Source organism: Natrix helvetica, assembly GCF_964273705.1.
Source record: "Natrix helvetica genome assembly, chromosome: 1".
NCBI classification, from domain to species: Eukaryota; Metazoa; Chordata; class Lepidosauria; order Squamata; family Natricidae; genus Natrix; species Natrix helvetica.
In genome coordinates, this window is record NC_138548.1 from 244,672,422 (window position 1) to 244,689,675 (window position 17,254).

The following is a 17,254-nucleotide window of genomic DNA, read 5'->3' on the forward strand; positions in this document are numbered from 1 at the left end:
TACCCAGACATAACTTTGGGGATGGGGGGTTGGCAATAGTACAGGAGTCATTGCCCTTACTATCTTTGAGGACTTTTTAAAATGTCTCAACCTTGGTTGCAAACCTGGGATTTTCTTCTGGTCTTACACTCAAGTACAAACCAAGAGCATAGATGTTTGTGCAGGTAAGATTATCAATCCTGCTGTCAAGCAAAACCAAGCATTTAATAGTGAGTGCCATACCATGTGCATGAATCATACAAGTGGCAAGAAAATTGGGGCAGTCAGGCATTACACAGGTTATGTAGACAGTAAACACAGGGTCAGTCAAAATGGACTCAAATGTGTCCAGAGTATGAGGAATAAACAGGGCGAATTAGAAATTCAAGTAAATGAGGGCAGATACGATATTGTTGCCATTACAGAAACTTGGTGGGATGAAACCCACAAATGGAACATACAGCTAGAAGGATTTAAATTATTTAAAAGAAATAGACCAAATAAAAGAGGAGGTGGAGTTGCACTATATATAAGAAATAACTACATCTCTACAGAAATAGAGCACAACAATGATGAGGACTATCTTGAATGCATTTGGGTCAATATTAAAGGTTGGGGGGGAAATGACATTGCCATAGGTCTATACTACAGGCCACCCAACCAAGCAGAGGAAATAGATGAACTTTTTGCTAGTCAGCTAACTAAGGTATGTAGGAAGCACACCACAATAGTAATGGGGGATTTTAACCATCCTGACATCAATTGGGAAACAAACTCTGAACCAAGTGGGAGATCAAACAGGTTCCTAATGAACCTAGCAGACAACTTTGTTTCCCAAAAAGTAGAGAAGGGAACAAGGGGATCGGCCATATTAGACTTAATTCTCACTAACAGAGAGGAAATGATAGAGGGTGTTGAAGCCATAGGAACCCTGGGGGCAAGTGACCATGCAATATTGGAATTCAACATTATGCAAACACAAGTAGTAGAACAAAGTCAAACTAGAGTCTTGGATTTTAAGAGAGCTAATTTCAATAAACTTAGAGAGAGCTTGGGAAGAATTCCATGGATGAGTGTCCTCAAGGGGAAAACAACTCAAGAAGCTTGGAAAATTTTGAAAAACAAGATTATGAAAGCCCAGTCTAGCACAATACCAATGAAGAAGAAAAATAACAGCTCCCAAAAGAAACCAGCATGGCTGCATAAAGAACTCTCTGACAAATTGAAAGACAAAAAGGATAAATATAAAAAGTGGAAGGGGGGTGCATAACTAAGGCAGAATATCAGCAAACAGCCCGAGCCTGTAAAGATGAAGTGAGGAAAGCTAAGGCTCACAATGAAGAAAGGCTTGCCACAAAAGTAAAAAATAACAAAATAAGCTTCTTCCAACATGTTAAAAACATGAAAAAGTTTAAGGAAACAATTGGTCCATTGCTGGGAGAAAGTGGCAAGAAGGTGACAAGCAACAGGGAGAAAACAGAACTATTTAACTCATTTTTTGCATCTGTCTTTACACAAAGTCCAACCTATCAAAAACAGCACCACAAAAATCAGATTAGGAACACAAATTGAAATAGGGAAGAAAATGGTAAATGAGCACCTGTCTATCCTAGACGAGTTCAAATCACCAGGACTGGATGGATTACACCCCAGGGTTCTGAAGGAACTGGCAGATGAGCTCTCAGAACCATTGAACTATATCTTTCAGAGATCCTAGAGCACTGGGGAACTGCCAGAGGACTGGAAAAGAGCTGATATGGTTCCCATCTTCAGAAAAGGAAAAATAATAGATCCAGGGAACTATAGACCTATCAGCCTGACCTCAATACCAGGAAAGATTCTGGAAAAAGATAATCAAGCAACGAATTAGCAAACACCTAGAAGTAAACAAAGTAATAGCCAAAAGCCAACATGGGTTTGTCAAAAACAGATCATGCCAGACTAATCTTATTGCATTCTTTGACAAAGTGACAAAATTAGTGGACCAAAGGAATGCTGTCGATATAGTTTACTTGGACTTCAGTAAGGCATTTGATAAGGTAGACCATAACCTACTACTATAGATAAAGTAGAAGAATGTAGGTTGGACAGCATCACCACCAGATGGATTCGTAACTAGCTGACCAACTGCACTCAATGTGTAGTCCTCAATGGAACTGCATCTACATGGAGGGAAGTATGCAGCGGAGTACCCCAAGGCTCTGTTTTAGGCCCAATACTCTTCAACATCTTCATCAATGATTTAGATGAGAGAATAAATGGGGAACTCATCAAATTTGCAGGTGACACCAAGCTGGCAGGAATAGCCAACACTGCAGAAGACAGGCTTAAGATACAGAAGGATCTTGACAAACTTGAACATTGGGCACTATCTAATAAAATGAAATTCAATGGTGAAAAGAATAAGGTTCTACATTTAGGCAAGAAAAACAAAATGCACAGGTACAGTATAGGTTGTACCTTCTTCAATAGTAGTAACTGTGAGAGGGATCTTGGAGTCCTAGTGGACAACCATTTAAATATGAGCCAGCCGTGTGCATCAGCTGCCAAAAAAGCCAACACAGTTCTAGGCTACATAAACAGAGGGATAGAATCAAGATCACGTGAAGTGTTAATACCACTTTATAATGCCTCGGTAAAGCCACACTTGGAATACTGCATTCAGTTCTGGTCGCCACGATGTAGAAAAGATGTGGAGACTCTAGAAAGAGTGCAGAGAAGAGCAACAAAGATGATTAGGGGACTGGAGACTAAAACATATGAAGAACGGTTGCAGGAACTGGGTATGTTTAGCTTAAGAGAAAGAAGGACTAGGGGAGACATGATAGCAGTGTTCCAATATCTCAGGGGTTGCCACAAAGAAGAGGGAGTCAAACTATTCTCCAAGGCACCTGAGGGTAGAACAAGCAGCAATGGTGGAAACTAATCAAGGAGAGAAGCAACTTAGAACTGAGGAGAAATTTCCTGACAGTTAGAACAATTAATCAGTGGAACGGCTTGCCTCCAGAAGTTGTGAATGTCCCAACACTGGAAGTCTTTAAGAAGATGTTGGATAGCCATTTGTCTGGAATGGTATAGAGTTTCTTGCCTAGGCAGGGGGTTGGACTAGAAGACCTCCAAGGTACCTTCCAACTCTGCTATTGTATTATAGTAGTTTTGCTTAGCTTCTGTCCAAATACTACCCTTTGCTAAAGTTGCAGAGGTATAGACAGAGCAAAGTGCCTGCTTACTGATCATTCAAATGAAGACTCCCCATGCTTTGTTATTAACAAGGGACATTAATCTTCAAGGATTTTTAACTGAAAACATTATAGTGATAATTCAAAATTATAAAAGACAATTTATATTAATACAGTAGCAATAGCACTTAGACTTATATACCACTCCACAGTGCTTTACAGCATTCTCTAAGCGGTTTACAGAGTCAGAAAATTGCCCCCAACAATCTGGGTCCTCATTTTATCAACCTCGGAAGAGTGGAAGGCTGAATTAATCTTGAGCCCAATAAGATTGAACTTCTGGCAGTAGGCAGAGTTAGCCTGCAATACTGCATTCTAACCACTGCACCATGGCTCCTGTATTAAGACAAACCCTTATGGATTAAAGATGATAAATGGGTTTTACTTTAAGCATACTCCAATTATATTTGGCAGAATAATTGGTAGAACTCCATTTTTATACAGCATGTCATGCTTTAACAAATCAACTACATTTGCAGTTATTTAATAGTCATCCATTTGACAATTACTTTTAAAAATAAATGCTACAGCAGCCTTTTCCAATTTGATGCCCTTGTGATATGTGAGGTTACAATTCGAGATACGGTAGAATTTCTAATCAGAATCTGATTGTGGAAAGGAAGAAAGTGGCTTTCAGTTCCTAGGAGAAGACAAATATAAAAAACGCTATATACAGGTGAAACTCGAAAAATTAGAATATGCTTCAATAGTGGCCTTCAGCTCTTCTGCATTGTTCGGTCTCATGTCTCTCTTCTTCCTTTCTCGGAAGGAAGCATGAAGTGCTCCAAAAGGCCACTATTGAAGCATCCTGGTCTTCCGTAACACCTCAGCAGTGCCACAGGCTGATAGCTTCCATGCCACGCTGCATTGAGGCAGTAACTGCTGCAAAAGGGGCCCAAACCAAGTACTGAGTACATATGCATGCTTACACTTTTCAGAGGTCCGATATTGTTCTATGTTCAATCCTTGTTTTATTGATTGCATGTAATATTCTAATTTTGTGAGATGGTGGATTTGGGGTTTTCATGAGCTGTACGCCATAATCATTACAATTATGAAAATCACGGCTTGAACTATCCTGCTTTGCATGTAATGAGCCTTATCTCATATATTAATTTCACCTTTTAAGTTGCATTACTGAAATAAATGAACTTTTCAATGATATTCTAATTTTTTGAGTTTCACCTGTATTTAATCATAATAAAAACATTTTCTGTTTCTGGAAACTGAGAATGTCGGTCCCTTCTTTAAGGAATTGGATTAATTATTCTGGCTGTACTTCAAGTCTGCATTTCTTAGATGAAGACAAAAAACATTTTGGAACATCAAAGTGAGCACCATACTTGTTAAGTCAGCCATATTTTGCTGTACAAATGGAAGTTTCGATCATTTTTTACTTTGTTAAACAGACAATTATCTCTTTTCAGAGATGGCTGACTATGAATACAGCAGTGGAGTTCAATTCTAGTGCGCTGCCTGCCCATTATTTATTTATTTATATATTCAATTAATTCATTGCTTACCTTTTCATTCAGTTCAAGAGGACCAATATTTTTATTTTAATTCGAGGGTGAAAAAGATGAGCTCTAGGTTCAAAGCAAGTCTAATGCACCTAGAAAGCCTAACACGCCTTGTGGATGAAAACTATTGAAAAAGAGCAGTTGGCTAAACATTGCACTTAAGCAGCAAAAAACAAGATCTATTAGAATAATTTGGACAACTGTATCTCAGGTTACACGGTGAAATAAAAGCATCTTTCAAATAGCCCTTTTGATCATCCCACTCAATAAGTCCACAAGCAAAGTAGGAACTTTTCAATTAATATTAATGTCCATACCAGGAATCTACAAATAACAACTTTAGAGCAACCACCACCACCAAAAGACATAATAATACTGCTGATATACAGTACTACTTTCCTGCTAGACTTCTTTCTTACTCTGCTACCTTACCGTTAATGACAAAATGGGAAACTGTTGTTAATGGAAGATTTTTAGTTGGCTGCTAATTTGCAGAAAGGGAGGAATGAAGACGTGGAAGTCAATCTAAAATATGATTGTCTGAACTGTGAAATCCATTTCATGTCTTTTTTAACTGGTGTGTGGAAATGTGTTTGTGTGTTAGAAAAAGTAAAATGTCAGGACTACACTGAAGCCCCTGTGTGTGTGTGTGTGTGTGTGTGTGTGTGTGTCTGTCTGTCTGTCTGTCTGTGAGTGTTGAGAGAAGGTCAAGCAAATCATTTTCCTGCTCCCCTCTTTGATATCCTGTTGTTTTAGCTGGCTTTCCCCAATTTAGTGCTGCCCAGACAGATGTTTGGCTGAAGCGCTCAGAAATGCATAGCCAGCATGGTGCTGGCTAGAGACAACAGGAGCTGAAGTCCAACATAATATGGAAAGTATCAGATTGGGGGTTCTGACACCTGCCATCATGCCTTGCTAGTTGCTTTGTGCTACAAGGGAAAAAAAGCAACACAAAAGAGGAACAGGAGATAAACTAAGAATTCTCAAAGACAAGCACAGAATCTGTAGGGAACATGAAAGGATTGCCAATAAAAAAAAATATGTTCCACAGATAATGTTATCATGTAGTCACCCAGGAGAAAAGCTTTATCGCTGATAGAAGGTTCTTTCGCTGGTATCCTATGTTTCTTTCTTAGATAAAGTCTCCAGGGCACAAATCTAACAGCTCACTCTGTCATTTTTGTATTATATAGTCTTTATCAAACTGAGCCCTCCCCTTGCATAGCCTACTTTATGCAATATGAAAGGATAACATTCAGAAGGTCCAATGAAAATAAAGCCCCATTGAGATGCTGCTAGCAATGTGCCCTCTGCACACATAACGTGAAGCATCAGCTAGGGCCAAGTTTTATGGAGCTGTATATTGCAGACATGTACACATGCCTATTAAGAATGGGTCCGGTATTTTGTATATATGTCTGCTGCTTAGCAACAGAAAGGTCCAGTACATTCTTATACTAAAATTAACAAAAGTGTTTTCAAGAGTCAAGAAAATACACTTGAGGGCACAAAGATAAAACTGTCACCAGCATTGAAATGAGATTGTAGAGGAGAAGTGGGTAGGAAGGGATTTGGAAAATAAAATCTTTTAAAAGATTACTATGGTAGACAAAGGAATTTTTCCTCCTTGGGAATACCATTATTACTATTTTTATTGCAGTGCATAGTATATGGAATATATGGCCCTGTGAAGGAATGTACGTCTGGCCTTGGGATTGAGAAGGAATGAACAAATCATTAAAAAATGAAGGAGCTGGTGGGTGAAGTTTCAGAAAAGATCACTCAGCCAGGAGAAAGAGGGTGACATGAAGAAGAAGCTCACCCCACCTTGATTTTCTTGGATGGGACAGATAAATCCTGACAGGATTTCAAGATTCTGTTATGCTACGTTACAGCCGATTTTTTTTTGGGGGGGGGGAATCCATATCACGCCATTTCTGGTCTATCTTGAAGATCTGACAAACCCAGCTGCCAAATTTGATTTCAATCCTTCTTCAAAGATTGACATGCAACGCTAATCAAAATAACAACAGATCCTAAATTTGTTTTAGGGGACATTTTAGCTTGTCACATAGCTGTGCAAATTCACATCAGGGGACATTGTGCCTACAATAACTTTCTGGTTTAGACATGGGGAACCATATTACTGTCCAAACATTGAGAGCAAAGTAATCATTGGCAGCAAGAGAACTAGGCAAATTATGTCAGGGGAAATTTCACCCTGAACTAATGAGGTGTAGACCGTCGGCTTTTCCAAACAGCATATCTTCAAGAAGCGAAAGTAAGATCCAATAACAAGTTCTAATTAAAAACAAACTTTTAATATGTAAATAAGAAAATAAACAAATCTATCTAATTGTTACATTTTGGCAAGAGCAAATTATCGTCCACCTTCTTGGCAGACGAACAGAAGATCAAAAGGAAAGAAGTCTCTGGAATGTGTGATGTATTATAAACGTGTTAAGCATGTGCAGTAAATCATTGCTGATAAGGGCCTATGACCTGCGCAGTAACTCTTCAGTAACTATTCAGTTCAGCTAGCAAACAATTAACACAGTGACAAATTAGATGGATATTTTATTTATGGTGTTATTTAAATTAGGTATGCTACGATTCACCCCTTTAATGATAAGAGCCAAACGGCAGTTGTGGTTTTGCTGCTACACCTGGTCAGTGGTGGGTTGCTGATTTTTTTTTACTACTGGTCGGGTGCGCTCACATACATGCGCAGAAGCGTCCAGGCAGGTAGGCGGAGCCTCCTGCTGCCACTACTACCAATTTGCCCAATTCTGGCCAAACCGGGAGCCACCCACCTCTGCACCTCATCCTTTAAAAGAAACCTATGACTAATAGAAGAGAACAAATGCAGTGAAGGGTTAAACTATGAAGTCCTTAGACCTCAATTTAAGGATTGAACTGTCAGCACCTTAGGCTAAGTTAAATCCCAAATACTAAGGAATTTCTGGAAGCTTGGCACTCAGACAAATCAGTCATCAACAGGCACATAGAGATAAATAATGTTTACAAACCATTGAAAAGAGATAACAAAAAAAAGCTAAAAAAGAAACATTAAACCAGAATACCTCCTCAGCAGCTATCAATACCCAGATAAAGCAGGAATTAACACCAGGAGCAGCACCAGACAAACAATCAAGCAGTAAACAATACCCTAATCAAGGAATTACCAACTTAGACAAGCAATCAAGCAGTAAACAGCAACCTAATCAAAGAACTACCAAGGAAAAAACATTACCTCCAACCAACAGACAGGGCAGGCTACTGTATATAAACAGAGAGCAAAACCCACTCTCTTCTAGCACTAGCTAGTTAATGACATGTCAACAAGCAATCAGCCAAGCTCAGACAGCAGCAAGGACTCCACAAACCTCTGACTGCTCAGTGGGGTTGGCACAGTATCCCTTCCTTCTGATATTATCTCAGAGAAAAAAATAGCTAGGACCCGGAGGCCCAAGCAGAGAGCCAAGTACAAGGAACTTAAACAAAATATAGCAAATAAGATAGGATTAAGCAAACAGAGAACTCATGGTTACTTTGTCCTAGAAAGCTTCCATAAATCATCTTCCTATACCTGTGATGTGGAACCTATGGCAGGCGTGCGGGAAGTGGCATGCAGAGCCATCTCTCCAGGCATGCAAGCCATTGGCTGTTGCTCTTCTGGGTCCCAGCGCACCAGCCAGCTGGTCTTCGCACATGCAGGAACACTGGAAACTTGAAGAGCAGCTGCCCAATGCGCATGCGCGTGCCGTGAAGATAATCTTCCGGTTTGTGGCATGCGGATGTGCACCGGCCACCAGGTCTTCCAGTTTCTGGTGTGCATGCACGCACGTAGACCAGCTGGTTGTTGTGAATGCATGCGCTGGAAACCGGAAGATAATCTTTCTGATGCACGCATGAGCACCGGGCGGTTGTTCTTCTGGTTTCCAATCACTTTGATTTAGAAGCCCATGTTTAGGTGCTACTGAATAATCCCAGCAGTGCTACTTATGCCTGGAGATTGTGTTAAATACTGCTACCTTGAGACCCGCAACAGTGTTTTGAGATTTTATTGCTTGAAGGCTGATTTATCTGCTGCCTCCCAAAGTATGCAGAAAGAACAGAACAGAGTTGGAAGGGACTTGAAGGTCATCTGGTCCAACCACCCTGCTTGAGCAGGAGACCTCATATCATTTCACACTGACTGTCAAGTCTCTTCACCCACAACCTCTGAAGGCAAACCATTCCAGTGGTTGATTGCTCCTAGCCTTTGCAAGATGCAGACATGCTAGCTTGCCAGTAAAATTACAGAGGCCAAGTTTATTGATCTTATTTATCTAAAATATTTCTAGGCTGCCTTGAAAAGTGGAAACCATCCCAAGTTTAGTTCAAATGTGTCCCCCCTCCACCCACTGCCTGGCAATGATGGCAAAGGTGGACTCTAGTTAATGAAAGATGTAGCTTCAATCCAAAAGGGGCAGGCAAAAATAGAATAAATAAAAGACGCCAATGCATTGCTTTTATGGAGGCAGGAAAATGTCTACAAAGACATAGCAGCAAATGGGACAATGGGCTCCCTCATCTCATGCATATTTATCAGGCAGTTTTGAATTTGGCTCTTAAATGCAACAAAGCTTGGTTCAAAGGCAATGTGTTTGCGTGATCGTGTGCTCTTTCACAACACTTGAAGCTGGATCTTTGATACCAACCAAAGGCTCTGTCTTTTTTACCGAAGCAATTGCTTCTTTTGGAAATTCTAATCATTTTACAAACAGGGGTTCTGAACCCTCCACACTCTCGTTATCAAAGAGAAATCAAAGACGTCCTTCAAGGCTTTACCTCCGTCTGAAAGCCTTCCACCAAGATAGCAACCAACAAATTAAAGAGAACGTAATTTCCAAATGTCATGAGGGCTATGAAGTAGAGAGCAGCCCAGGAAGAGGTAGAAGCCATGCCATTGTAGAGGACTTTATTCCAGTCTTCCTGGGTCAGAATCTGGAATGAAAACAGGAATCATTTGATATGAGACAATCTTAAAAGTGCATTCACCTTTCTGCCAACCTATGATCCAGGTAAAACTGCTGCATTTCTCAATGCTAAGCATCAGGCATACATGTAATTTTTGAAAATGGCAATATTATAGTATGCACTTAGAACTTGTTATGCCTTCTTTGCCTTTTGAGGTGTCTCACCAGTGTGACTCAGTATTGGAACTGTGGCACAGATGGCCTTATCCTTGTGGACTGTAATGAATTTTTTAGTGGCTAAAGAAACTTCACAGCTGACTGAGTAATGCATAATACTCACTGCTTCTGGCCAGATGTGGCTGATTCTGCCTAACATTCTTCTAACTGGTGGCTGCCTCTGTTTTTTAAGCCTAGCTGGCATCACCAGAAACAGCAAAGAAAAGAAACAACTTGAAAATGCCTGGAATAAGTGTTTCTCTCTGTGTTTCTAACTGTATATATCAATGTTTCCATATTTTATTTAAATAATCAGCTCCCCCCCCCAACATTCCTGACTATAGCAATTTGTGCAAAATGGATAATCAGATCTCAGTCTTTTACAAATCAGATAATTTTGTTTAAGGAAGTTCAATGGCCTGGGTTAGAATTAACAGATTCCTTAACTTGTGCTGCTAAATGCCATTTTCTTTAAATAGCATTCTTAATTTAAGAACACAGGCACTATATAAAACAAACACATAAAATCAACGTACATCCTTATTTCTACAGAGGGAATGTATTTGGTTGCACCAACATAATGAGAAGGTCAATTTATACTAGGGCTTTATGTATTATTTAATACCTTAATTACTAGAATCTGTTACTCGCTTTTCATTACACCCGTGTTATTGATATATAACACGGTCTATAAAGAAGCAACTGATGTTCACTATATTGTTTTCAAAAACCTCAGCTGTAAAACAATTTACAATGACAGGCATTGAAAAATAAAGAATTATGGACCATAACTGATGTATTACCTGGAAAACAGTAACAATGGCCCAGAGCAAGGAATCAAAATTCTTCCTGTCAGGGAGAGTGTCTCCATCTCTCTCTGAGGCAAACTTACACCCAAAGAGATGCATCCCAAGGATACTGAATAAAAAGGAGAAATAGGTTAAAAGAGAGATTAAAGAATTAGACTTTGGACTAAAGAATATTTGGAGCATGTTCCTTATTACTCTGTTCCCTCTCATTTAAGAAAATGAAGGTCAGTTTTAATAAGTTAGAAAATAACTTTGATATGGCCAATTTATGCAACTTGTCTTATGGCTTATATAAAATACGGAAACACACAGGATATGGGAATAAAGCCAAAGCAGTGGGTTTTAAATTTTCTACACTACAAAGACATCCAAAAGAATCAGAATCTTTAGGATCTGTTATGCTTCTAAAAGCGTTTATCTCTTTTCAAATTCTGACCACTTCTAATAGAGCTACAGAGATGAAAAAAGAATAGCTACAGATTTACATTTACAGAGCTGTAGCAGAAATTACTTCCCCTTTTAAATCTGGATAATTTCATGTTAAAACAATACAAAACAATACAATAGCAGAGTTGGAAGGGACCTTGGAGGTCTTCTAGTCCAACCCCCTGCCTAGGCAGGAAACCATATACCATTTCAGACAAATGGCTATCCAACATCTTCTTAAAGACCTAAACACCTAGTCCAGCATTGGGGCATTCACAACTTCTGGAGGCAAGCTGTTCCACTGATTAATTGTTCTAACTGTCAGGAAATTTCTCCTCAGTTCTAAGTTGCTTCTCTCCTTGATTAGTTTCCACCCATTGCTTCTTGTTCTACCCTCAGGTGCCTTGGAGAATAGTTTGACTCCCTCTTCTTTGTGGCAACCCCTGAGATATTGGAACACTGCTATCATGTCTCCCCAAGTGCTTCTTTTCATTAAACTAGACATACCCAGTTCCTGCAACCGTTCGTATGTTTTAGTCTCCAGTCCCCTAATCATCTTTGTTGCTCTTCTCTGCACTCTTTCTAGAGTCTCCACATCTTTTCTACATCGTGGCGACCAAAACTGAATGCAGTATTCCAAGTGTGGCCTTACCAAGGCATTATAAAGTGGTATTAACACTTTACGTGATCTTGATTCTATCCCTCTGTTTATTTAGCCTAGAACTGTGTTGGCTTTTTTGGCAGCTGCTGCACAGAAGTTGCAATATAACAAACCTAGAATCACAAATGATTATTTAATCTACTCATATCTAAAATGTGCTAGTTGCCCTATAGGAAAAGGTTTTCAGTAATAAGCAAGAAACCTAATAAATCCAAAACAAAATATAATGAAACAATAATAAATTAAAATACTGTAAAAGGAAGTCACTAAGTAGTTCAACAAAATAATCTAAGAAGTACAGGAAAATTAAAAGGCTGAATACTTTTAATTTTATTTGTTTATAAATATCTTTGTCTGGCATCCAGATAAAATAGAAATTGGTGGGCTATTTTAAAGAATTGGAGAACATTGCTAAAAACATCTATTCTCACCTGCTAAAATGCAGCATGTCAAAAGCACTCAGAGCGGGGCCTCTGATAACAGTCCCAATGCTTAGGTAGGAGGTTTATTATTATTATTATGAACTCACCTGAAGATAAAGATGAAGAGCATCAGTAACATACAGAAGGTGGCCACATTGTCCATTGTTTTCATGAGGACCACTAACTGGCGTTGAAGAGCAGGCATAAACCGGACCAGTTTGAGAACTCGCATAAGACGGAAGGTTCTTAAAACAGATAAGCCTCCACCTTGCTGTCCAACAATCTCCCAAACACTAGGGGGAGGGAAGAGAGAATATATATTTAATACTAATGTAATAAATTAGCTTTTGAGAGGAAATACAGCTAGTCCTTGACTTACAACAGTTCATTTAGTGACCGTTCAAAGTTACGACGATGCTGGAAAAGGGACTTATGACCATTTTTCACACCTACGATCTTTGCAGCATTCCCCATGATCCTGTGATCAAAATTCAGACACTCGGCAACTGGTTCATACTTATGGCCGTTGCTGTGTCCCATGGTCATATGATCCCCTTTTACAAATGGCTGACAAGTAAAATCAATGGGGAAGCCATATTCACTTAACAACCGTGTTTACCAACTTATCGACTGCAGCAATTCACTTAACAACTGTGGCAAGAAAGGTCATAAAATGGGGCAAAACTCACTTAACAACTGTCTCACTTAAGAACAGAAATGTTGGGCTCAATTGTGGCCGTAAGTCGAGGACTACCTGTATTATTATCACAAGTCTGTTGTCCTTGGAGGTTTGTCCTAGTGACCATAGGATTCATCAGATTCAGAATTTTATCTCTGAATTTAAATATCTCCTTGGAGGGAGAAATCTAGCCTAGCAATTCTCTCTCAGCATCTGAAGGCAATTCTTGATTACATTGAAACTCGGACATTGAAGAAAGACACAAAAGAATAAAGCTGGCAGTATTGTGGGAGGGCTATAGATCCTCCAACTCAGAAATCAGACTGGTTTTCTGCTTATCTCCCAAATCAATAATTAGTTGTATAATATTCGTTAATTTTCTTCCATTGGTTCCAATCATAAAGAATTTTTTTAAAAAATAAATAAATTAGCTTCCAAAGGGAAACAGAGCCCAGCAAGATGTTGTATATCACGATGGTGTCACGTGATGTATCGGGACTTTTCCCCCCTTTGCTAAACCGGGTGTGGGCGTGGCCAGCATGTGACGCATCTGGTCCATGGGCCATGAGCTTGATAGCCCTGTCATATAAGGCCACTCACTCACTGACAAGGCTTTTTCTGCTCATATTTCTTTAACTGAGAAGATTCAGATGAAGAGTTGGAAATCTTTGAGAAAAAGATCTCAATCTTTACGATTGCTGAGGAACTTCCAAAGGAAGTTTCCATAAAAACCACTCCCAGTCAAGAATTGCATACATTTCAATGTTTTGAACGGTTTTATGAGTTCTGAAAACAGCAACAACCAGGGAAAGGTATTCATAGCTGTTGTTATTTTTTTAATTCCTGCATGCACTCAAACAGATTTTGTTATGTGCCCTAAAAATGCACCGAAGTAGAAAAGCAGATACAGAGGTGCTCTGAGGATAAATGTTGCATGGGGAACATTGTTAATGGATTTCTTCGATTGGAATTCTGCAAATAGAAACTACATATAATTTGCCCTGCATTTTCTTCAGGGAATTCATGTTAATGAGGTAGCCATATGTCCTGTTTTACACTACAGTCCTTTATTGAAGCAGCCCTTACTTGGAGAACCAAATGTGCTTTTAAAATAAAGAATTGTAAGATGGCAATAGTCTTAAAATAGGGGACCCCAATCCTTGGTCCGTGGCCTGGCACTGGTCCGTGGCCTGTTAGGAATCAGCCTACATAGCTGGAGGTAGCAGCGGGTAAGTGAAACTGTGCATGTGCAGGATATAGTTTGAGCGTTCCTCCTTCCCCACCCACAGTCTGTGAAAAAATTGAAGCTCAATCCCTGATCTCAAAAAGGTTGGGGTCTGCTGTCTTACAGCATCCATCAGCAATAGCTAGCATTTGGGCAACACTTTGAGCAGACATGCAAACAGTCGTGGTAGCACAGAACACAGTACTGGAGTCTAACTCACTGCTCACTCCAGGAGTTCGATTCTAAGCGGCTCAAGGTTGACTCAACCTTCCAAGGTTGGTAAAATGAGGACGCAGATTGTTGGGGGCAATAGGCTGACTCTGTAAACCACTGAGAAAAGCACTGTGAAGCGGTATATAAGTCTAAGTGCTATTGCTATTGTAGTCTTCATTTCGGAGAACCATATTTTTTTCTACTTCAGTTATAATCATTGTTCAATGCTGAATGATTTCTCTTACACTGACAGGTACAAATCTTATCTTTCATTCTTTTGTAAAGAGATGTGCAATGGGCCAGCTAGATGTCTTTAAGAAGATGTTGGGTATCCATTTGTCTGGAACGGTATAGGTTTTCCTGCCTAGGCAGGGGGTTGGACTAGAAGACCTCCAAGGTCCCTTCCAACTCTGCTATTGTGTTGTATTGTATTGTATATAAAAAGTAAACAAGTACTGTCGCCAGGCCTATTATTTATAGTGAGTGTTATCTGAAAAGAAAACAATAGTGGTGGGTGGATTATACTGAATAGCCCCTCAGGACTAAAGCAGTGGTTGCCAACTTTTTGGGCTCCAGGGATTGGTTCTGTGGAGAGGGGTTGTTCCAGAGTGGGTGTGGTTTCATGTGCTGCCTGCATCCTGCAGATGGGACTTCACTTGTTTGCGTGGATCAGTTTCTGGCATGTTGTGGACCGATGCTGGGGGTTAGACACCCCTTTACCAAACATTATAACTCCTCCTCAAATCAAGAAGCCAATTAGTGTGTTTGCAGGTAAATATAACCATATGTATTGTCATAAAGTAATTTATTTTGAGTAGACATCCTTCAAATGAATTATAACTCTTAGAATTGTCAGCAGTTCCAGAGAACATACCATATACAACACATGAGGAAAAAACACACACATATTTCAACCCATATTGTTTTTTTTTAAAAAAATCCCACAGTTTTATTGCACAATCCAATAGGAGGGAACCAGTTTAAAATAAGGTGGCCTTGGCATAAATAAATGGATTAAATGCTATGGATTGCAACTACTTATGGTAATTAAGAAAACTTGGTTTTAATTACCTGATCACCACAATGATTCCATCAAAGATATTGTAAGGATTTTTGATGTAACCAAAAGGGCCGTACACAAGAAGCTTCAGAAGCATCTCTAGGGCAAAGAGGCTAGTGAACACAATATTGCTGATTTCCAGAGCATTGGTGAGTTCTTCTGGCTGAAAAAAAAAATCAAGGATAAATCAAATTGTCAAGATTAATAAACTGTGTGCTGTGAAATACCAAGAAATGTCTAGTCATGTAAGTTGTAACATTCATAAATATATCAGACAACCAGACAGAATGGGAAAAAAAAATCTCTTGGGCCATCGGTTGCCTGTTTTTCCAGTGCTGGGAGCTTCTTTACCATTGTCAGAACTAATCCTAAAACTCAAGACACAGTTGATATGATTTGCTTACTAGATCATATCCTCTTTCTTCCCATCGCCTTAACAATTTAGTGACAAATCAGCAGTAGTAAAGCAATGCCATTTCTCATCATAGCAAACTTTTACACCAGCCCGTTACCCGAACATCAGTGCTAGCTGTGGAGAGGGAAGGCACACACAAAGGCTTGGAAGATGCAGTGCCCTATGCTAAGACAATGGTGTTCTTGTGCTTCATACAACTGAGGAATAAGAACCAAGAAACTGCAGAACTTATCAGCCCTACAGCTTTTGTCCCAAAGGTGCTTTTTCAGGAGGCAACTGGTCTTGCTATCTGGATGGTGGGGAACAGAAGGATTTATACTCCTTGCAGACAGTTCCCCACCATCCAGTCAGAGCTGAAGAAGCTTCTTGGATGAGAAGCGAAATATTTTCAAAGAAAAACAAGAAAGTCCAGTTACCTCCTGAAAAGGCATCTTTGGGACAACCATGACCTGGATGACTGAGAATCTCCGTAGAGGGGTTTTTTGCCAAGCAGCATAGGGGGAAAAACATTCCCAGAGAGGTCCATTTCTATAGAACCTCGTAAACAAAATGGCTCCACAAAATGGCTGCTAGAGCAAGAGCAACCAAACACACCTTTCCTTTTTTGCAGCAAAGCAAACTGCAGGGTTATGCTACACAGTGCATAATTCTGTTCAATGTTTTATCACTTGCTCTGATAAAAGGGGTGCAGTTATCCATCTACATATTTTATATGCCCATTTTGGTTTCTCTGTTTACCTCACCTCTAGTGAAAGGTGTTCAGGTAAAACAAGTAGTATAAGCATGCAGGGGATGTTTTGAATTTTAGAAATATCATAATATTGACACTTCAGTGTTAAAAGGCAAAAGTGTTCTAGCTAGGAGAACGCGGGTGGACAAACGGAGGCGAGCCAGGACTTCAAAAGGCTAACAGATTTAATGCTAACAGGTTGCCAAATGCGGCACTTCACAATTTGCGCGTCTCAGCTTATGCAACAGCTGAGCCCTGTTTGACAGCTCTTTATATATACCGGCTGTCAAACAGGTAACCAATCAGGAGCGAGGACAGCGCCCCCTAGTCAATGGACCAGAGGGAAAACAATAGAATATATCACTCCTTCACACCTAGAATACGCATGCATAATTTTCCAAGTAGCCAGGTGCCGCTGGATCAACTCAGATCTTCTTAGTGTGCCCTTGGCAGCCATAGTGGGTAGTAGGCTCATCGGAGCTCCTGGATTAACTGGAGATTTCGCCATTTTGCTTTCTGTCGACGCCTCAGAAGTCAGCAATGCTGGAATGCCACTGGGAAGAACAAGTAAGGCCATGGTTGGTTGCCCTATGGTCACATCCAACCTCTCGGGGGAAGGAGAGCGAGACCGTAGATTCCGGCAGGCGTGGTTGCTGCTCTGCCATGTTTGGGGCAACATGCCTAGCCCTTAATTGATTA

General features: G+C 39.9%; 1 protein-coding gene across 3 annotated transcripts in view; it reads right to left on the reverse strand.

Moving 5' to 3' along the window:
* Positions 1-17,254, reverse strand: part of CACNA1G (calcium voltage-gated channel subunit alpha1 G) — a 466,079-nt gene that overhangs the window by 123,750 nt on the left and 325,075 nt on the right. For all 3 annotated transcript variants that reach the window (XM_081937178.1, XM_081937177.1, XM_081937176.1), the window contains exons 10-13: positions 15,422-15,573; positions 12,341-12,526; positions 10,719-10,833; positions 9,572-9,727 (exon numbers count right to left, since the gene is read on the reverse strand). In XM_081937178.1, the coding sequence (XP_081793304.1) occupies positions 9,572-9,727; positions 10,719-10,833; positions 12,341-12,526; positions 15,422-15,573 (609 nt within the window). The remainder of the gene's footprint in view (positions 1-9,571; positions 9,728-10,718; positions 10,834-12,340; positions 12,527-15,421; positions 15,574-17,254) is intronic.